Source organism: Acomys minous (genome assembly GCF_964271855.1).
Source record: "Acomys minous genome assembly, chromosome: 3".
Classification (NCBI taxonomy): Eukaryota; Metazoa; Chordata; class Mammalia; order Rodentia; family Muridae; genus Acomys; species Acomys minous.
In genome coordinates this window covers 26,510,739-26,533,565 of record NC_140485.1, presented here as the reverse complement: position 1 = coordinate 26,533,565, position 22,827 = coordinate 26,510,739, and the positions used below count along the sequence as shown (strand labels likewise).

General features: G+C 48.6%; 1 protein-coding gene across 1 annotated transcript in view; it reads left to right on the top strand.

Moving 5' to 3' along the window:
- SORD (sorbitol dehydrogenase) overlaps positions 1-21,874 on the top strand; it is a 28,664-nt gene extending 6,790 nt beyond the window's left edge. Inside the window, exons 2-9 of the mRNA XM_084776282.1 lie at positions 4,983-5,016; positions 7,292-7,456; positions 12,072-12,231; positions 13,475-13,593; positions 15,509-15,574; positions 16,711-16,886; positions 19,713-19,834; positions 20,635-21,874. Coding sequence (XP_084632408.1) covers positions 4,983-5,016; positions 7,292-7,456; positions 12,072-12,231; positions 13,475-13,593; positions 15,509-15,574; positions 16,711-16,886; positions 19,713-19,834; positions 20,635-20,800 — 1,008 coding nt within the window. The 3' untranslated portion in view covers positions 20,801-21,874. The remainder of the gene's footprint in view (positions 1-4,982; positions 5,017-7,291; positions 7,457-12,071; positions 12,232-13,474; positions 13,594-15,508; positions 15,575-16,710; positions 16,887-19,712; positions 19,835-20,634) is intronic.
- Positions 21,875-22,827: the final 953 nt, after the last annotated feature.

Here is a 22,827-nt window from a genome sequence, read left to right as displayed (position 1 = left end):
ATGGCTTTTGTGAGGCTGAGTGAGTGGAAAGTGTTGGGTGTGTGGCTGGAGGTGAGGTTGAGGAATGGTGTCCCCATGCGAGGGGAATGGGACTTTTCAGGGCTAATGGTGAGTGTAAACAGAAAGGTCATCAGCAGCAGGGCACACAAGGGGACCCTGGGCAGAGGACCAGTGGACTATGGGACAGCTTCCAACCCTTTCTTTTGACCGCCTCACATGCCAGGACCAATGGCTAGAACAAAGCCTTCTGTCCAGCTGGAAAACCTTTGGCTTTTCCTCCCACTTTTTCAGAACACAAGGCAAATGCATGGGGCTAGGGAAAACATGGAGCAGGGAGAGAAAATGTGGCCTCTCGGAGTCACAGGCAGTCTTGACAGGTGGGGGCAAGTGGCAAAGACCTAAGAATCTGGGCACAGGCCACTACTACCTTCTATGACTGACTCTTTAAGGCATGGGGGTGGCTTCCTTCATCTCCACACTGCAGGGAGCAAGCCTAAGTCATCGCTAGAGTTCCGAGTCCCAGCCTTTTAAAGGGCAGTTTTCTCTCAAAGTTAACATGAAAAAAAAAAAATAGGAATCCAGTATCCCCTATAACAGTTTGAAGTACTCTGCCCTTTCCCAAAGGACAAGGTTGTCTGGAGCTGCTGGTTCACCTGTTATGGGGACAGAACTTCGGGCTGTTTCTTTCGTAATAAGAGCAAGCGTATTTGCTGTGAGCTGGCACTCCCTTTCATGGTTATCCTCATGATACAAAAGAGGAAATCCATGAGGTTATGTAACGTGCCCTCGGGACACGGCGGGCTGAGGAGATCCAGCTTTGCACATGGGCAGGCCAGTCCAGAGCCTCAGTTCTGCCCAGTCATACCCAGGCTGGCCGGAGGAGGGGAAACCTGCCTTCCCTCAGCTTTCCTTGTCTTGAAGCCCTGACTACGTAGGCCAGTGGATCTCAACCCGTGGGTGGCCATTCCTCTGGGGGTCGAACAGACCTTTCCCAGGGGTCACATATCAGATAGTCTACACGTCAGATATTTACATTATGATTAATAACAGTAGCAGAATTACAGTTACTTTTCGTCGTGAGCCAGCCTTTCATGGCTGAGCCGTCTCTCTAGCCCAAGAATTACAGTTGTGAGCTACCAATAAAAATAATTGTATGCCGGGTGTGGTGGCGCACGCCTGTAATCCCAGCACTCGGGAGGCAGAGGCTGGTGGATCTCTGTGAGTTCGAGGCCAGCCTGGTCTACAAAGTGAGTCCAGGACAGCCAAGGCTGCTACACAGAGAAACCCTGTCTCAAAAAGCCAACAACAACAACATTAATAATTTTATGGTGGTGGTGGGGGCTCACCACAAAATAAGAAGCTATATTAGGCAAAATGGGCTGAGGGTGTGGATTCAAATATATCAATGAGACATTCAAAAAAGTGTGTGTGTGTGTGTGTGTGTACATAATTTGGGATGATAGATGGCTGAGATGGTCTACCCGGGAACATGCTCCTGGAGGGTAGCTGAGAGTGAGCACGCTGAGGAGAGGAGAAGCACGCTATATGTGCTTCAGATAGGTATTTGTGACTGAAAAGTTCCAGAATGCTGACAGACTAAAGAAGACTTAAACTCTGTGCTTTTATGACTCAGTCATAAGAAATCCTGCTTAGGAACCCTTGAGTGTGTCTGAAGTGACAAAAATCACTGGGAATGAAGTGGCAGTCTCAGAGGAAGAAAGCAGCTCACTGTGCGTGCGTGCGTTGTCAGTGTGCAGATCTGCCTGTCCTCACCCTTTCTAGGCAGGCAGGCATTCTACCCCTAGGCTACAGCCCTCAGGAACCTTGAGAAATAAGGAGATAAAGGAAAGCTTAGCACAGGGGAAATCTGAGCTGGAAAAGGAGCTTAGGCAAACAAGGTTGCCGCCAGCCTCACACCACCATTTAGTGTTTAGTGGCCGTGCTGTGGTAACTGGGTAAAGCTTGGGACCCACAGTGGTACTTAGAACAATATTTACATGCTTATGGTTTATTTATTTATTTATTTTGGGACACAGTCTTGCTGTCTAGTTCAGGCAATCTTGAAATTCTAGATCCTTCTACCTCAGCTTCCTCAAAACTGGGGGCTTTAAGCGCATGCTTACCAGCTGTGAGAATTGATTTTTTTTTAATATAAAAAAGACATTTTATATCTGTGTGCGCGCGCATGCGTGCGTGGTGTTTACAGGGACCAGAAGGTGGTGTTGGATCCTTTGCAGCTGGACTTACAACCATTTGTGAACAGCCTAGCATGGGTGCCAGAACCCGAACTTTGATCTCTGTAAGATCAGCAAACACTTTCGGGCTGCTGAGCCTTCTCTCGGTTACCAGTGGTTGGTCTTAATATGGCCTTGTGCCCAGTGGCATGTCCCCTGCAGAGAGGGGGAAGCTGGAGCTGGGCCACACTGAGGGGTGGGTGGAGTCATCCAGAGGGAGGAGGGCCCTGTTGAGGGCCTTGGCTCTGTTGGTAGACCACTTGCCTTGTATGCACAAAGCCCTGGGCTCCTTCTCCGGCACCACAGAAATATGGGTTGGTGGCACTCAGCTGCACTCCTAGCATTTGGGAGAAGAAACAGGTTAAAGGTCACCTTCAGATAAATAGGCAGAGAGTGGAAGGAGAAGAGGGAAAGGAAATGGTGTGAAGAGTGAAACTGTCAGTGTCTCAGCCACTAGATAGTAAACAGACTGTCAGCACAGCGCCCTCTAGTGTCCTGGAGCGGCAACTACAGCAGTAAAGAGCTCTTCAGTGACTCAGGGTTTATTTGCTGTTCCAGCTGTTATTCTAAGCTTAAATCTCCCATTACTAGAGGCTGGATGCCCAGGCTTGCCCTGGCTGGAAACAGAGGTAGGAAGAACCGGGCATTAGTGTCTGGCGTTTGCCTGCTGAGGCCGTTGGTAGTGGTGCTGGGTTTCCAAGTTAGAAACAAAATCAGTGATCATTAGATTCATTTGAAGTTGAAATTTAAGATTTCACCTGCTATAACAGAAACTGGTGTCCACGGCAATCATGGGGCCCATGACTTTTTTGAGAAAGATTTTGGTGACATCTGTTCTAAGGTGGTGGTTTCTTCATAACTAGATCCTCCCTTCCTTTAAATTACTGACAAGAAAAAAAAAAAACCAACAGAAATCCAACAGCTCCCTCAAAACAAACTATGCCTTAAGTACTTTAAACATTCCTTTCCCTCAGCCAAGGCTCTCTTTGTGACTCCTGGACTCACGTACTAGTGGTCATCCTCCATTAGCATCCGCAGCTGCTGGGTAGGCTGCTAACTGTCCCAGTTTTTCACTCTCAGGCTACGCAGCCCCTGGTGTGGAACAGACAATGCCTGTAGAGCCCTTAGCACAGAACAACCCGATGGACACCATAGCTTGGCCCTTGCCAGTTGGCATCAGATGCACAGAAGAGACTGGTGGTTGGAAGTGCAAGAAAGCGGTTAGCCGCCGCGTGGAAGCACAGTTTGGGGAAGGCTACCACCTGGGTTTAGGGCCGGGCACTACCTGGCGTTGAAATCGGGGTGTGGTAGTGTTGAATAGCATTTAGTGCTAGCTGGTGTCAGTGTGGCCTGGTGCTGGGAGGCTGCCTATAACAAGCCGCTCGAGCCAGGCCTGGGCCACAAGCCTAAATCCTAGCAGGACACTGGGGAAGAGATTGATGCATCTGAGGCTAGCTTGGGGTACGTAGTGGATTCCAGTACGTGGGTTCATAGGGAGACCCTGTTCCATAAAAAAGGCAGCTCAGGAAACTTGGAAGCTTGAAAGCTTTTCTTTCTACCTTTATTTCTTTTTCTTAAAAAAGAATTATTCACTTGTTTTGTGTCTGTGTAGGTGGGTGGGGGGTATGTGGAGGTCACTTGACAACTTATGGGAGTCGGTTCTCACCACCCACCACGTGGTTCTAGGCATCAAACTTAGGGTATCAGGCTTGCCTGAAAGCCCCCTTCCCTACTGAACCATCTCACTGGCCAGGAAGGTGGAAAGCTTTAAGCAGAGCCCCCATCAGCAAACTCAGCATGGGGCTCACCTATCAATTACCCCACGTGATTGGCAGCTCTTTCTGTCACCCGAAGAAGAAAGGTCAGTCTCCCTCCAGACTGCAGTAGGTACAATGGAAACTGTTTTAAGTGTCAGATAAAGCTAGGCTGAGCCCTGGTTAATCCTCTGTCTAGTGGCTGGGTCTTGACCAAGGTACCCAACTCTCTAACCTGTAAGCTCTGAGCTATGGTCAGATGGGCGTAAAAGTACAACCTGGCCCTACAGCCTCCCTCCTTACCCTGGCAGAGCAAACAGACCTATATCTGAGAATATGATTTTTAGGATGAAGAGATCCAATGTGGAAGGCAGAGCTAGAGACCCAGAGCAGCCCACACACCCTTTGTGCATGGGGCAGCTGCTAGCATGCTTTTTCTTTGTCCCGGGCAAGTAGCACCAAGGGAGAGCAACTAGAGTAGCTTCTGTCTGGATTTAACAATCCAGCTTTGATTGGGGGGGGGGGCAGCTGGCAGTTTTCCAGGGAGGGAGCCCAGCTTCACGGCTTCGTTCCAGTCTGTGGCGTGTCACTAATTACAGATGTGGTTTTTTGTTTTGGTTTGATTTTTTTTTTTGTTTGTTTGGTTTGGTTTGGTTTTGGGACAGGGTTTCTCTGTGTTATCTTGGCTGTCCTGGACTTGCTTTGTAGACCAGGCTGGCCTCGAACTCACAGTGCTCCATCTGCCTCCGCCTTCCTGGTGCTAGGATTATAAGCGTGGGCCTGGCTCAGATGGGGTGCTCAGTTTTGAGCACTGTGGTGATGAAGAGCAGAACCTGCCTGGTGCACCCTTCAGTGCTCACAGGTCGCAGTGGATGGTTTGAACTCCTGTTTTGAGAGTAATTAATGAAACTCCAGAGGAATATTTTATAAGTGGAAAATTTAAGGATTAGTTATTAAGCATACTAAACAACCTTCTCTGTTTTATGTATTTCAGGAGAACTACCCAATCCCTGAGCCAGGCCCAAATGGTAGGTCCCTGGGGAAACATGGTACTTGCTGGCATGGACCTTGGCAGTGTGAGCACTGATCCCTGCCCTCTTTTCCTACGTGTTTACTTCTTTGTCCATTGGCCGCAATGGTTTATTTTGGCGACTGTATGAAGTAGAAGAGTCAGTGACAGGAGGAGAAAAGCTGAGATACCGGACTGCTGAGTTGCCCTGGGTTTTTTGATGTGAATCATGTGGACCAAAGGCAGAACCAGCCCTTCTCACCTAACGCCCGAGTACCCTGTCTACCAGATTAGATGCCAAATCATAATTCTGGCTGTAGAAATCTACAGAACTAAATCTCATAGTGAGCAAAGGAGCATTGTGCTAGCACACCCAACAGGGCCAGCCCAGAACTACGTACCTGTCTAGTCCGGATGGGAGGGGCTGTGGGAAGCCCTGTCCTGTACCCTAATCAACCACGTACAGCAAGTCATGTCATGTCAGGGCAGGGCTCCTAACACCTTTGCTCCCATGGGGCTGAGCTGTCCTGTGGGTTTCCTGGGAGCATCTGGGCCTGGGGAGGTCATGCCCACTGTTGGCTAGGGTAGATTCCCTCCATCCCAGAATCCAGCTCATCATCCATAGGACTCCAGGGGGAGGCTAGGGAGCAATGGGCAGAGGCTTTGGTCCCTCAGGACCTCTTTCTTATCCTTGATGATCTGAGATGTTCTCCTAACCCTGCCACACTTCACCCCAGAAGCCCTCAGGGCAAGCATCAGAGGAAGGCAGCAGCTTTCTCGGTAACTCCAGAGCTTTGCTACTCAAAGGTCAGCGATATTGTTGACATAGTGATAAGATAGTAGAAGTAACAGCTTTTTCTGTCAGTGATTAGCAAGCAGTGCAAATTCAAGGCCTTAAACATTTTCATGGAGATAGCATGTTGACAGACTCGGAGGAGGCGCCTTGCTCACTGTATCCTGCCGCCGAGGAGGCTTTGATTGCAGAGGTGACCCCGGAAGGGCTTTCTTGGTCTGTGGGGGGCCCTCTCCGACACAGCCTACTCTATTCTTTTGTTTTGCTATGGTTGAATTGGAAGAAAGAATGTCGGAAAGCAAGTATTCCAGCAAGACAGATCTCGTCTCTTGCTGCAAATTGTGAATCTCTGTAGAGAAAGCTCAGTTTTCCTGATCTGTCTTCCGTCATAATTCAGCCTGCCCCTTCTAACTGCTCAGCCGAAACCCAGGGCAAAGCCAACTCTTCAGAGGTGTATCTGGGGGCACTTTGTTGGTAGTCTGCGGCAAGAGCAGTAGTTGACACATCTTGGCCTCTTTGTCTTTCGAAGGTGGAGGTTTTTCCTCAGGGAGGTATTCATAATTTGGTCATCTAGATCAGACAGAACCCAGAATCCTTTGGTACTTACTTGAGCTGGGGGGCCCAAGGGCATCATTTTAAACACGTGACAACAGAAACACCACCGGAGCTACTTGGTTCAGTCCCTCAAAGGAGGAGTCCCCACAGGAGCGTGAAGGACAGCTGCGCCTTTTTAGAAAACAAGGAACTGGAGGAAGTTACCTGGTGGTTCATCATGCAGTGGCAAGCAGAGAGAGATTCTCAGGACGATAAGAGTCAGGCTCAGCACAGTGTTTGGGAATGGTTATCTCCTCCAAAACAGTTTGTTCTTTTAAATGGTTGATAAGGTGTTTCTTCCTCATAATATCTTATTTACTGCAGGATTCGTCAGGGTTCTCCAAACACAGCATGTGAGATACGTCTGTGTATGCGTGTGTATCTACAGAGGTGGGGGAGAGAAGAGGGAAGTTTATTTTACATTAAGCAACTGACTCCCGTGACTAGGTGGTCTGGAAAGCTCTGGGCTTGCAGGGCAGGGTAACAGGCTCAGGCAGGCTTCCTGTGTTGTAGTCTTCGGAAAGTTTCTCCTTTGGGCTTCTCTCAAGGCCTTTCTTTACTCGATTGGATGAGGCCTACCTGCTTTATGGTCCACTCACAGTTCATGGATTATGCTAACTGTATTATAAGACCCTCCACAAGAACCCCACCTTGTGAGTAAAATCTGCATGGGAGTTTGACCCAACAGCTGGCTACACCAGGCCAACCCCGTCAGCACGTACTTACCCACGACACTCTCTTTTCTTTGCTCTCTTCAAGCTGTTCTGTGTCCTCCTGGGCTTAGTTAGGCCCTCTGTTTAGCTTCTTTTCCTTTGTAATGTCAGTTTCGTACCTGCCTCTGAGAACCTGAGCAACGGAGGGCCTGCCTTTCCCTCATGTGTTTTCTCTGTCTCAATTCTCAAATTAGAGGTACTGCTAAAGATGCATTCGGTGGGGATCTGCGGCTCAGATGTTCACTACTGGCAGCATGGCCGAATTGGAGATTTTGTTGTGAAAAAGCCAATGGTGCTTGGCCACGAAGCTGCGGGAACGGTCACAAAAGTAGGAGAGATGGTGAAACATCTAAAACCAGGTCAGTGTCAACGGCTGTGAGTGAGTTTCCTGGGCCAGGCTCCCAGCCAAGCACAGGGGCACAGCAGGGAGTGAACAAGGCAGTGTTGGATCCCTACGTGCAGGGATCTTCCCTTCTACCTGAGACGGGAGCACAGACATGGGACACAAAGCAGCTTCTTGGTCACAGTGTCTGCTGGTGACTGCAGGGCTGAACAGCTTGTCTTGTCTGTACCCCTGTCTCCTTAGAAAAAAATGGTGGAGAATGTGAAATAACTCAGAAAAGGGGCCTGTAAAAGTATTCCTGTCACATAAACCACGACCTGCTTCCAAATACTAAGAGTCAAGACTTGCTTGATTTTACTTTTAATTATTCATTTACTTTTGAGATAGTGCCTCCTCACTCTGTAGCCTAGGCTGGCTCAGAACTCACTTTGTAACCCAAGTTACTTGGTCTAGAACTCTATAGCCCAGGCTAGCCTCTACTTCAAGGTGATCTTTTTGCCCTAGCCTCCAGAGTACTGTTATTGAAAGCATGAGCTACCATATCTGCAAGAAAGGAACACAACGCAGGGTATTGTTATTTTGAATCGTTAATTCCAGAAAAACGTTCAATAAATATTGTAAATAAAAGGCTTTTCAAGCCCCTAGGCAGGTAGAGCAAGCCCGAGAACCTGACCATAATTTCACATTATGATCAAAATGGAGACTTGGAGGCAAAATGGCTTCTGGTGTGCTAAAAGTGACAGCAGGTGTCAACAGAGGAGCCACAGTTGTGTTAGGAACGGAAGTGGAGCTCAATGGAGGGGCTCAGGGTGTAAGCAGGTTAAGCAGGTTACAACAGGACGAACCCCCAATAGCCACTTGTTGTCAGCACTGCCGACCACTTCAGAGGGAAGCCTTTCTGGCCAAGGTTGAGGGTGGCATGGATCTGTGTGTGTAAACATACATATTTAAAAGATAGCTTGACAACACATCTATTTAGCATGACCTCTGGTAGGTATCTCCCTGGGGCCTATAACATAGTCTTTGATTTTTATCAGATGGCTAGGAAAACAACAGTCTAGTAAAATCTAGACTCGATTGTGCCACAGTTCTCAGCTACAGTGGACTACATTGTCCCCCAGCACGGGTGAATCAGGTCTAAACTCTCTTGGCATAGGTAGCTGTTTGTATCAGCCTTCCCTTGCTCATGAGGCTATTGGTGGCCTGGAGATGACTTCAGATTAAGTCTGGGGTTTGGCAGGAGGCACTGAAATATTTCAGTCTCTGATCCCAGACATAGAAATTAAACAAGTGTCTCATTTAGGATTTATTTATTTATTTATTTTTTTGAGACACGGTTTCTCTGTGTAACAACTCTGGCTCTCTTGGAAATCTCTTTGTAGACCAGGCTGGCCTTGAACTCACAGAGATCCTCCTGCCTCTGCCTCCTGAGTGCTGGGTCATTTAGGATTTTTAAGTCCAGACCTCCACTCATTGTTAATGCAAGTTGAGTAAGCGTGCGGTGATGCAGGCGCATCACAAAATGGAAGGCGCTTATCTTCCAGCAGCCAGCCGGTGACTGATCCCTTCCTGTTGGACCAGGTTCTCTGAGGTCTAGCAAGTACTTAATCAATGTCTGCCATGGGTTCAGACTTGGGTCAGGTACTTTGAGAAATGGGGGGGTGGGGTGGGGGATAGTGAGTCCTGAATTCATAGATCTAGTTGGGGAGACCAGACATCATAACTGCCAACAACACCAGGGGTCAAAGTCAGGGGTCAAAGAAAGGACGTTGATTGTGAGCAAGTGTGGTTCATAGATACGGGACGTGGAGCTGGAGACATGACAAGAATAATTATAAAAGGAAGAAGAAACCTTGTATGCATTGGCATGCTGTTCAGTAAAGCAAGAATTATTTAATCTTTGAGACCATGCCACAAGGTACACTTTATTGGGTTTATTCATAGATACAGACACTGGAATGTGGTTCTTGCCCAGGGTCACACACTGGCCAGCCTCAGAGTTGGCTGGAATGCCACCCTGTTCGATCTGGCCCAAGAGCAAATGTTTGAACCAAGGAGCTGCTGTCATCTGAGATTTGAGGTTTTGTTTTTGAGTTAGTGAAGAGGGTCAGACTAATAAAATGACACAGGTCAAGTAATGTGTCTGGGTTCTCACATGTATTCTCAAAGCACTGGGGAGTTGGGGGGAGATGATAAAATTGCATAACCCCTGTTAAAATGACTCTTCAAATGAGAATTGCCATTTGTCATAGTGTAATAACTAGGAGGTAAAAATGGGATAATGCAAAATTCCCTTGAATGTCAAGTTGAGTTGTTCTGTGAGCAGCAGACACAGTACAGGTGCGAGAGGCTGAGGAGCTCAGGCAAGTTCAAGACTACATCTTAAAAGCCACTGGGATTTCTGGGGATCTTTTGTGCTTTTAGAATAAAAAAAAATTTTTTTTAACTTTTTAAACGTGTGATGTGTATGGGTGTCTTGTCTGTGTGTCTGTGTACCACGCCTATGCCTGGTGCCTGTGAAAGCCAGAAGAGGACATCAGATCCCCTGGAACTGGACTTCTGGGTATTTGCGAGCTGGGAATTAAACCTGGGTCCTCCAGGAGAGCAACCAGGGCTCTTAAACGCCCAGCTAGCTCCCCAGTCCTCCCCTACTTCCTGGTAATGGCAAAATATAAATGAAGCAAACAACTTACTAATCTTTTTTTTTTTTTCCGAGGCAGGGTTTCTCTGTGTAGCCTTGGCTGTCCTGGACCTGCTTTGTAGACCAGGCTGGCCTCGAACTCACAGCGATCCACCTGCCTCTGCCTCCCGAGTACTGGCATTATAGGCGTGCACCACCACGCCCGGCTCACAATTTATTAATTTTAAGGCACTCTCAATTTAAGTGAGGAGTCAAGATACTTAAAGAAATTGTCCAGAAAACAGGAAATAATCAGTTGTCCACCAACAAGAGAATACTTTAGCTCTGTGCTATACTCACAGGATGGAATGCTGTTCAGTCACAAAAAAGGAGTAAACAATGGCTACATAGCATGTATCAACCTACAAAACATGCTTAGTGAACAGCCAGGTGCAGAGCTTACACAGCATGTGATCCCCCACCCCTTTTTTTAAAATAGTTTTTAGAGACAGGGTTTCTCTGTGTAGTCTTGCCTGTCCTGGACTCACTTTGTAGACCAGGCTGGTCTTGAACTCACACCTGCCTCTGCCTCCCGAGTGCTGGGATTAAAGGTGTGCGCCACCACGCCCAGCATGATTCCCATTTTTAATACTGCATAGCCAGCAGTGCTAATCAATGTCAAACAAACTCAAAACACCAGGTGCCTTAGGAGTTGGAGTGGGAGCTGCCTGGGAATATGGACACAGGATGAGGTTCCTGAGGCAGCGGCGCTGTTCTTTCCCTCACACAGGAGAGTGTACCTGTCAGATTCTTCTAAGGTCTCACAGAAGGCCTGTGTAGTTCATTATACCTAAATTCTAATTTAGACAAAGAGGCACACACTGTTTAGATTCTAGTAAATGAGTAGCAGGCTGAAGGGTGGTGGGCATTTTGTCTACTTAGAAATTCATTAGAAGGCTGGGCGGTGGTGGTGCACGCCTTTAATCCCAGCATTCAGGAGGCAGAGGCAGGTGGATCGCTGTGAGTTCGAGGCCAGCCTGGTCAAGTTCAGGACCGCCAAGGCTAATACAAAGAGACCCTGTCTCGAAAAACAAAAGAAAAGAAATTCATTAGAAAAGAAGGCGGGGCTGGAGCGATGGCTCAGCGGTTAAGGGCACTGGCTGCTCTTCCAGAGATCCTAGGCTGGATTCCCAGCATCCACAGGGCAGCTCACGACTGTCTGTAACTCCAGTCACAGGGGATCCAGCACCTTCTGGCTCCTGAGCACCCTGCACACATCATTTGACCCCTAGGTATTGTCTAAAGTAGAATAAACATAAATCAGGCCGCAAGAGCGCTTTTTTCTCCATTGAAAAAACTTTCTCACACAATAATTCTGATCACGGTTTCCCCTCCCCCAACTCCTCTCAGGATTGCAGTTCTATTTGTAGAGGCCTTGCCTCATAGTTTCACAAGTGAAGAAAAAAGGTTTGCCCCCTCTGTGTAGTAGATAACACTTTGTAACCAATCGAGGTAGGGGAGCCTGCCTGCTGGGTTTACCTTTTAGGATAGAGAGTAGGGTCTTGGTTCCCAGTGGAGCAAGGGCAAGATGGCTTAGCATGAAACAGGCTGAGTCTCTTAAGTGGAGAAGTGGGCTGTCTCCTGGCTCCCAGAACGTGAATCTTTGCTGGGTTGGCGGCCCACTCCTCTAATTCTGGCGCTCAGAAACCTGAAGCAGGATTGCTGAGAGCTGAAGACCAGCTTGGTGTATAGAGTGACACAGATCTGAGAGAGAGAGTGTGTGTGTGGGGGGGGAGCGGTTAGAGGAAGAGAGAAGGGAGGACAGGAGAAAAGGTACGGACAAGAGAGGCCCTTTTTGCTGAACTCCCACCTCTGGCCTCAGCCAGTGGGCAGGTGAGCATGTGTTTCTGCCCCTGCGCTTGTTTTCAAAGCTTGGAAGGCAGAAGCAGACCCAGCAGGCCTGAGGTTCTGCTCCTGTTCTGGTGGCACCACTCTGTATTCTCCTCCGCAGGTGACCGGGTTGCCATTGAGCCTGGGGTTCCCCGAGAAATAGATGAATTCTGCAAGACTGGCCGATACAATCTGACGCCATCCATCTTCTTCTGTGCCACACCCCCGGATGACGGGAACCTCTGCCGGTTCTACAAGCACAACGCTGATTTCTGCTACAAGTTAGTGCCTAAAGAGTCACTGTGTCCCCTTGGGAGTCCTTTTTCATTGGTTGGCGATTTTTCTTCTAGTTCCTTACAGCAAGGAACTTCTTTAACATACATACATACAAACATACATGGACACACAGACACACACACACATGAGAAGAGGGGAGAGATGAGAGAGACTCACTTTGTAGTCTGGCTGGCCTCAAATTCGCAGTGACACATAGCCAGGGTAACTAACCTCAGACTCAGACTCAGACCCGCCTGCTTCATGCACCACCACGCCCAGCTCAGCAGTAACTTTAAACACAAGGCATTAAAGGTGGGTCTTCCCTTCTTGCTGACTTTGAGGGAAGGCAGCCTGCCTGAGCATCCCAGCGGTCTTTCAGCTTTACTTCCCAGTATCTGGAACAGTAACCGGAAATCATCACCCAAATCACGTCTTCTTCCAGCTGTTCTGGACAGAACTTGTCACAACTAACCCTTTGTTTTAGTTTCCTCTGCAGCCACAGAGAGGGAAACTATAGCTGGGCGCGGTGGTGCACCCCCCCCCCCTTTTTTTTTTTCTGAGACAGGGTTTCTCTGGACTCACTCTGTAGACCAGGCTGGCCTCAAACTCACAGCAGTTCTAGTAGTGGGTACTGTTGGCTAGAGTGAAACCAGTCTTGATGGCAATGCTAGAGTGTGGTTATGCCAACTGTTTAAGTGACTTTCATTGGTTAATAACAGCCACGCTGGTGTTACCTTAGCTTGGGAGGCATGTTAGAAAACCACATAGTGTGAACCAGTGCTAGTGCAGGTACTGGGTTCAGTCCCCAGCACTGAAAAAAAAAAAAAAGAAACAACAACAAAAAACCCCCCAGAAAACCAACAACAACAACAATGACAAAACAACCCACCAGAAACCAGGATGTATTCACTGAACTCTGAAATGATTTCACCAAAGACATTTACTTTCCTGGGGGTGGAATGCATGGCTTTTGGAGGCAAACATATCTGGTTTCTAATTCCAACCCCTCGAGCCCCATTCTGAACTTCTGAAATAAGTCATTTAACTCTCACAGCCTCATTTCTTTCTCAGTAGACTGGGGGGGGTAATAGCAACCTCATAAGCCAGTGACCTTAGGCAAATAGGGTCTATATAATCCCAGTGACGGGACCACACTGATCACTGCAGATGGCAGTGCTGTATTGGTAGCATCATCAGTGCCCTGATAAAGTCAGAGACGCTAATCGTGTGTGTTGCATCACTTCTCAGGCTTCCTGACGGTGTCACCTTTGAAGAAGGGGCCCTGATTGAGCCTCTCTCTGTGGGGATCTATGCCTGCCGGCGAGGTTCAGTTTCTCTGGGGAACAAGGTCCTTGTGTGTGGAGCTGGTAAGAAACAGGGCTCGTGGCTGTGGGGGTCACTGGATGGGGATGTGGCGACCCCTCCCCCATCTCACGCCTTCTCCAAGAGCTGGGTTTGATTCTAGAGGCTTTCCGGGTAGGAGAGGGTTACAGTATCTCACTCAGTGATCAGAATTTGGCTAAACAGGCAATGTCTAAGGCAGATGGAGCAGTACACAGTTGCATCTCAGCACCTGGGAGGCTGAGGCAGGAGAATTTTAGGCTAGTCTGGGCTACACAGTGAGACCCTAACCCAAAAAGCCCAAACCAAAATATAGGTAAATAAAATGTCTATCAGCATGGTAACATTAGATTTCATAGGGAATAGAGCCCTTTTTCCATTTAAGTAATAAATAAATCTTGTAATAATTTTTGAACCCTTAATAAAATGTAGGGAAATATTTGGGGTAGTAAAGGGAAGAGTAACTTTTGGAACTTGCAAGTCACACTAGAGAAATGATAGCCTTGCCCCTCTCCTTCTGCAAAGAAAGTAGGTCGGCCCTGTTCAAAGGACGAGGGAGTCCAGACACTGACGGGTCCCACCTCTCTGTCTTCTCCCATCTCTTGCTTTTGGCTACTTGGAACAAACCCAGAGGTCGCAGACCAAATCATTCTGGGTTTTTAAATGCTGGTAGCAGCCAGGCTGTGGTGGCGCACGCCTTTAATTCCAGCACTTGGGTGGCAGAGGCAGGTGGATCGCTGTGAGTTTGAGGCCAGCCTGGTCTACAGAGTGAGTCCAGGACAGCCAAGGCTACACAGAGACATCCTGTCTCGAAAAACCAAAAAGAAAAAAAAGAAAAGAAAGAAAAAAGACTTTCAAAAACAGAGTCTTGCTATGTACCTCAGGCTAGCCTTGAATTTATGATCCTGCCTTAGCCTCCTGATTGCTGAGATTATAGGACACACAGTCTTGTGGTTCAAAAAAAAAAAGGAAAGAAAAAAGACAGACAGACCCTTGGGCTCACCTGGTTAAGCTGCCTACCACCAAATCTGATGACCATAGCTCAATCTTGGGGGCCCACATGAAGAAAGGAGAGAACCAAATTCTGCAAGTTGTTGTTTGACCCCCACATGTGTGCCGTGATTCATGAATGTGCTTGCACATGTGTATACATGCATACATACTGTAAATAAATGCAATAAGAAAACCATGACTCTGTACGTGTATTTTCTGTGTCAATAGCTGCAGAGTTCTAGGTGATCTTTGAAGCTGTGCAGTTGCCTCCCTGCAGTACGTGTAACTAGTCACTCATTTCAGACGTGTCAAGTAGCATTTCCCAGTGTTTGCCTTTCTGAGGGAAATACGCAAAGTTGTTTTCAAGGTGGGTGTATCTACAAAGCAAACACAGAAAGTATTCCTCATTGCTTCGTTTTGTGGAGCTTTATTTTATATTAAAACCACAGTGCCATCTAGAAAGCAAACGGTGAGGGAATGGGTGAGTCAACCCAGAGACCCATCTCAGGAAAGAGGGATGCTCGGAGAGACAAGGGAAAATGTGGCTCTCCCTGGGGAGGGGTAGTGAGTCCCCCTGCAGTCTCAGGGTTAGGGAACCGCATCCAGATATTCTGATTCCTAGTTGCTGGCTCTTTGGGATTCTCTCCAGCAGTGCCTAAGAGAAAGGAAGCTGACGCACGAGGGACCAAACAGAACTTGCTGCTAGGAGCATGTTTCATGAAGAGAAAAATCCTTCATTCATGAACAGCTTTAAAAATTTTATTGTGTGCCAGGCACTTGGGTAGACACTAGACACACACACACACACACACACACACACACACACACACACACACACACACACACACACACACACACACACACACCCCATAGTTCCTGTGCAGGCCCTAGGTAGGGGAAAGTTGATGATTGTAACACACAAACTTCTCCGTTCTCTGCTTTGTCTAGGGCCAGTTGGGATAGTCACTTTGCTTGTGGCCAAAGCAATGGGAGCTGCTCAAGTGGTGGTAACTGGTAAGAAGGGTTTCTTTAGTCTTCCTTCCTTCCTTCTTTCCTTCCTTCCTTCCTTCCTTCCTTTTGTTCCTTCCAGTCAACGTTTCTCTGTGTAGCCCTGTCTGTCCTGGAACTTGATCTATAGATCAGGCTAGCCTTGAACTCAAAAATCTCTGCCTGCTTCTGCCTCCTTAGGTGTGTCAACCACATGGTAAGAAGGTTTACTTCTGTCTGAGTCTCCTAGAGGGAACCAGCTGGGTTTATGGGGCTCCTGCTTCTGTCTCTCATCCTTTTCTGTTGCTCAAGAGAACTGCCTGGGTCTGGGGATGTCTAAAGAGGTTAGTTACTTGGCCGGTTCAGAAGACAGGAGTCTAAGATTGAGCCACCTCATTAGCTTGGTCTCTCATGGCGGCCCCATGGTGGATGGCATCACAGTGACAGGAGCGTGTGGTGAAAACAGGGCATGAGATAGGTTCAAACTTGTCCCTCTCAGAAGAGCACTGGTCCCTATCCCTGGGTAGTAGCCCCAGGCACCTAATTTCTTTGCACCAGTCATACCTCTTAAAGGCTGTACTGCCTCAGAACTCCATGCTGCAGAGCAAACCTCTGTGTGACCCTTTAGGGGACAAACCACAGCGCTTCCCGAAGCGCTGGTGTCTGAGGAGCTTCTGCCTGCTGTCTCCAGGGTTCTAGAGCTGAAAAGCCTGCCCAGGAGTGACCAAGTCAGGGCTTTTGTGAAAGGAGAAGGTAGCTGCTGTGGAGAGGAGAGGGTGGTCCCTCACACTACCCTCTTAATGCTAAGACGAGGCTCAGCTTGGGTCTCTCTGACCACGCTTAGAAGGCAAAGATGGAATAGGCGTGTGCATGTGTGCGTTTGCATGTGTGTATGTAGAGCTATGTAGAGCTTATGGTGTGTATGAGGCTGGGTGGAGGTGTTTTGTGTAAGTAAAGGGTGTCATGAATGTGCGTGTACACACACACACACACACACGGTATGTGTAGCACGTAGTAGGCAATGTGTGCAGGTATGGGGTGTGTTGAGCTTAACAGCTTTACTCCTTGCACTAGAGATTGCTGCATTGGGATCTGTACCTCTGTTTTACTTATTTTTTTCCCTAGCGGCTTCTCCACTTGAAATGATTTCTCCCTGCCTTTAGATCTGTCTTCCTCTCGATTGACCAAAGCCAAGGAACTTGGAGCCGATTTTACCATCCAGGTCGCCAAAGAGACCCCTCAGGAAATTGCCAAGAAAGTAGAAAGTCTGCTGGGGAGCAAGCCAGAGGTCACCATTGAGTGCACAGGCGCGGAATCCTCCGTCCAGACGGGCATCTATGTGAGTGAGCGGAGGGCGGCTGTCTGGGGTGCAGCTTGCAGGACGGAGGTGGTAAAGACTAGTCAAGGAAGCAGCAGTGGGGAGTCTGGCCATCAAGCTCCACCAGGTTGCTGTGTGACCCCAGAAGCTGAATCAGCTAACCCCACTGCACTTGCTTTTCTTGCCTTTTGTGTGCACTTGCCTTGAGCCCTCATTGGGGCATAATGAGGTTCAAATGTGAAAAACAGACACACATGCCCCTTCAGGATGGGGTTGCCTTAGCATTGCGCCAGTATCCGTGAAGCGGTGCTCTTGGCAAAACTGTCATCAGGGCAAACAGGGAACCATGCCTTAGTAAGGTGGAAAATTCCTCTATTGTTTTATTGAGGAAAACTAGTCTTTGAGTCATTGACACAAAGTAACAGTTATTAATTCAGTTAGTCACAAAGGTGAGGCGACTTTTCAAGGCTAAAGTTGGTAACTGGGGTGCTGCCTTCCATAAGTAGGAACAGATAAGCTGTCTATGCCTGATTCACCCCTCACAGTTCCAACCCACTAGCAACTTATGGGAAACACAAAGGGAGTTGGGGCGGGGGAGGGTGTGGCATTGACAGGGCAAAGTACAAGGGAAGGAGGGAAGCCATGCCAGCGCTCTGCTGGGCGCTTTGTGAGCTTGGTGGTCTGCACCAGTAGCCCTGAAACCATTTCACACTTTATAGTGAGAGCTCCTGGGGACTTGCTTCCAAGTCCCCAGGTTCTAAGTGTCCTCAGTCAGGGTCAAGAGTCAACCCCAGCCCCGGCCACCTCCAGAACTTAAGCTTTACCCACTGCATGGGAAGGAGTGGACAGGCAGCTGTGGTAGGATGGGAGGGCCTGATCTGGGAGGACTGACTGCTTCCCCATGGGGCCATGGGCCTCCACTTTCCTTCTGAGTCATAGCTAGTTCAGGCACAGGACACTTTACACAGCACGTGAGATATTCCAGGAAGGCGACACCTCTACTGTGGTACACCCTCCAGCCTGGACCTCTCGCAGAGCTCTTGTGCTTCTCCTACCAAAATGCTTAGGTCACAGAGGTAGCAGGAGGGATGAGATGAACAAGTGTCACTTGGTCCTGAGTTTCTGCTAGAGTCAGCCAGCCCTCTGTTCCACTGTCATAGCCAATGGTTTCCATATGGGAAAGGGCAAAGATAACCCGTAAGTGAGCATCGATGAGTCTGTGAGTGGGAAAGCCACTCATGGTGGTCTTGGGTACCTCCTGGGTGCCAGGCTTTGTTTTAGACACATTCCAGGTTATGGTGGCAAGGCAGATGTGTCTAGCATCTTTAGATGGCTGCCAGGTCAGTGATATCATACCACAGAGGGGCAGTGAGACCTAATATTTGGGGGAGAGATGTCACCTGCAGTAGTTGATACAGCAGGCCAGTTGCCAGGCAACCCGGAGATGGTGTAGAGTGAATGGGATTTGAGGTACTCTTCAGGCATGAGGTGATGTCTCTCCTGACACGGTTATGGAGCCGTCATGCATAACAGGGGCTGCAGAAGGTATGACAACCCCGCCAATGAGTGCAGTGAGCAGTAGTAGCACCACATGTGGACATGTCACCTTCTGCCTGGGCGGTGACTGGGTGCTGTTCGTGAGATGTTGATGCTCTGGGGTAGGACTGATGCAACTTTTGGCGCACTTGACCATATCCTCAGTGATCAGATAACCTGAACATTTATTGGCCTGTGGTCAGCATACTGCTGGCCCCTGCTACTTGGAATAGCCAGCGGGTTCCTCCCCATTGTCAAGGAGGGCAACTCCCAAGGGGGAAACCATTTTTCTGGAAGAGTTGTCAATCCAGGGTTTACTGTGAATCAACTCCTAGCTTTGACTTCTCACCCATCTCCCGTAGGGACAGAGACATTTTTTTCATTACACATATATTCTTGGATCATTTGTATTTCTGTACTTCAGCAAAAGCATAAAAACAGCCAAACGTTGAGCACACACTAGTGCCAAGCACTGTGATTGTTATCAGTGAGGTGCTAGCTGACAGGCCAAGTCCAGGGTACCTGGCACCTGGGTACCACAGGCCTCTCTCCATGGCATCTCTTAAGCCTCCCCCAGAGGTACTGGCTGTGTCCTTTCTGTAGCTCTTTACTTTGGCCCTGGTGTAAGTGCTGCCACCATGTCTGACTGTCATTGAAATTTTGCAGCAGGACTTGTCTGTTTTCCTGTTTCTCACAGCCAGGACCACAGAATGCCACGGGGCCAGGACTATACTTACACAGCATTACATGGAGGTACTCTCCATCTGCCAAACATGCTCTGAGGAGGGAGGGAATCACTGCAGTCTAACCTCATGGCATTGGCAGAGCACTGCACTTCTGGGTAAATATTTAGGGAAGACAAGATACCTTTGAGATGAAGAACAAAGTGGCCCCTGCCGGGCTTTGTGGATGAAGCTGTTTAAGCCACAGAACTCAGTGGCCTATTTGTGTGGTGGCTGCAGCTGTCTCACTACTGATAAACTCAGTGGTGGGTCCTTATTTTCATTTTTTTTTTTTAGATGTGGGGAGTCTCACTGTGTAGCCCTGACTGACTTGGCCCTCACTCTGTACCCCACACTGGTTTTGAACTCTTGGCAATCCTCCTGCACCAGCCTCCTTGGTGCTGGGTATGTCACCATGGCCACCCGATGTTGACTGTCCCTAGTGTCTCTGTTCTCCATCACTCTTACATTTTTGGATTTTTACCCTGCCGCTCTGTCGGGTTTGGGTGCCATGATGAGGCGTTTGGCAGTGTACGTTCTCTGGACCGCCTGCATATCCCGACTTTTCCTGTTCTTATTTCCTCCTCAGGCCACTCGCTCTGGGGGCACCTTGGTGATTGTTGGAATGGGCTCCGAGATGACCAATTTACCCCTGGTTCATGCAGCCGCGCGGGAGGTGGATATCAAGGGCGTGTTTCGATACTGCAACACGTGAGTATGTTGAGGGTGAGCCGAGGTGACCAGCAGCCGGCATGGCCAAGGCAGGCCGCACAGCCTCTGAGGCCAGGAGTCTGCATGTCTATTCATGAGGGACACTCCCTGACCACACTGCCGGCTCACGATATGATAGGGCTGCTGAGAGAGAGAGACTGGGCTTCCTCGTCAGAGGGAGGAACAGACAGGGAGGGCACTTGGATCTGCTACCGGTTGCCTAGGCCTTCTTCCTTTTCATTTCCTCCAGACTTCCCGTTCTCCGCTTTAAAGGGAATAAGGGGTGTCTTGCGGGGGGCGAGCTACTTTTCACCCGCTCCACTCAAACTCTACTGCTCCCCACTGTGTGCAGCAAGGATGTTCTGACTGGTGTACACTTCCCTGGGGATGATTCTTGCTCCCTGCCTATAGCTCCCTACCCTCAGCAGAGCACCTACTATGCGTTAAACTCTGCCAAGCTGGGCTGCTAGTCTGTGCAAACGGGTTATCTTGGCCTGTCCCAGGACACCTCCCTGATGCTTACTGCCTTTTCCTGCTGGCCTCTGGAGATAGCATAACTTAGGCCTTCGTGCCAGAGAGCTTCTAGGCTTTGTGAGCCACATTGCAAAATGAGGGGATAGGTGAAAACAGTGTCTGTACCACAGATTACAAGCCAGGGCCCTTCTGTGGCTCCATAAAGTCAAGCTTGCAGAAGCTCTATGGTAAAAATAAATATAGCCGAGCAGTTTCTGGGCTTAGTACTTTTGGGGGCCTGACTTTTTTTTCCCTGAAGGTTCATGAAATGCTGTGACCTCTTACAGGTGGCCGATGGCGATTTCCATGCTCGCATCGAAGACGTTGAATGTAAAGCCTCTAGTCACCCATAGGTTCCCTCTGGAGAAGGCTGTAGAAGCCTTTGAAACATCCAAAAAGGCTTTGGGGCTGAAAGTTATGATCAAGTGTGACCCCAATGACCAGAACCCCTAAATGTGAATTGGCCTCAGTTCAGCCTTTTAGCATCTAAGGGCTAGATGGCTGGGAAGGGGAGCCCCAATGCAGAACTTTCTTTTGAATGGTAAAAATAATTAACTCATAATAAGAAGAGAGCCTTAGTGGAGTTGGTATGCCTTAAAGACAGAAGTGGGGACACCTTGGGGACCTTGTAGCCAGAACGAGCTGCTATACTGAGCAGAGACTAGCACAAAGAACTGAGTCTGACGGACAGGTGCCGGAGCCTGCACCTTCCCCTAGTGCCTTCTTTGAGTGATGAGACAAAGCACGCTTTTGGCATCCGTGTTCCATGGTGGGTGCTCGGGAGTGGCGCTGACAAGAAATGATGTCAAGATGGAAGTGGCCTGTGGCTGATCTCTCAGTGTGGATGAAGGGTTGTCGGCTATCCAGAGAACAGTGTGTCTCAAGCTAAGTGTCCTTTGGTTCGAGAGGAATGAGGAAAGGAGCTTGGCCTTCTAGATCCAGGACAAAAACTGGAAGAATGAAACAAATCCCAGATGAGGTTCCTCAGCTCCTAAGAATTCTGTCGTTACATTTGCAAAGTGGAGGACCACCTTCCCAACACTGCTCATTTATGGTAAGGAGCAGTGCCAGTTGCTAGGCAACCAGGAGACATCCGCCTGAAGCTCTTCAATCCTGCCTGACTAGTACAAGAGAACCACTGGAGAGCTTGAGTTCCCCATTCACAGGATTAGACTCCCCTCCCTGGCTCCCTCACAGGAGAGCATTACCCCATTCCACCCAGTTCTGGCTATCAGAAAACATTCCCCTTCTCATAGTAAGGCTGATGACACCTGTTGGATGGCTATCACAGACATTATTGTCACCATAGGGCTCTTCTATATAAGATTGGGGTCCAAATCACACCCTTTGTGATCTTAAGCTAATCAAGAACGAGTATACAGTAACTGTGATGTAACTGGGCCTGCATCTGTGATCCATCCCGTCAGCTGCAGGCGCAGGACACGTGGAAAAGACTGCTGGAGAAGATCATAGCCAATACCTGAGCTTTCTCAAACTGCTTCGCATAATAAATTGTCACTGGTGTCAGATTTTGCCTGTGGTTGATGCCTGGTTAGGAAGGAGACTTAGGCTGCCTGTTCCACACATGAATTGCAAAGCGTTAGCAGGGTTCATGGTGTCTGTCCTAAATATAACCCCACAAACTGCTAGAAATACATAACGAGTGTCTTACAGGTGGAGAAAGTAATTCAAGCAAAGTAGCGCAACACTTCTCTTGCCTTCTGCTACAGGCAGGTTCATGAGACTTCTACACACACACACACACACACACACACACACACACACAAATTCACATACTCACTCAGCTCTGCATCCCTGCCCACTTGCTCTTCCTTTCCGGTCCTATTTAGTTAGCTGCAAACATCGCTTGCCTTCCCTGAAGACTGCTTCCAGCACGGAGATGCGCAGTATTTCTCTAGTACAGGAGTGGATCTCAGCCTTCGGGTTGCAGCCCCTTGAGGGTCACCTCTCATATTTCCTACATATCAGACATTTATATTACAATTCATAACTAGCAGAATTACAGTTTTGAAGTAGCAACGAAATAGTTTATGATTGGGAGGCACAAAACATGAAGAGGGTCATTAAAGGGTCACAGCATTGGGAAGGCTGGCATTCACTGCGCTAGTAGGAATCAGAGAAGCCCCTCGGCTTGGAAGCCTTCTTAGATGCTTCAGGCAGGGTTAGATTGATTTCTCTGTTAAATTCACAACCACTTCTGACTGTCTCCATGAAAAGAAGGCAGTGGAAAGGATTTGGGAGCCACATAAAGGGCAGGAAGGTGGAGCCATGAAGATGTGTCACTTTGACTAAAATTGTGCTTGTAGTGGGTCTTCTAAGCTCGTCTTGGCGCCACTCTATTTTCTGGCTCCAGTTGGGCTTTATGGGGCCTGTGAAGTCATGCACAGGAGGTGGGCTGACTGAACACAGCTAAGAGATGACATGGTGGTGCTCGCCTGTAGTTCCAGCTCTTGAAGAGC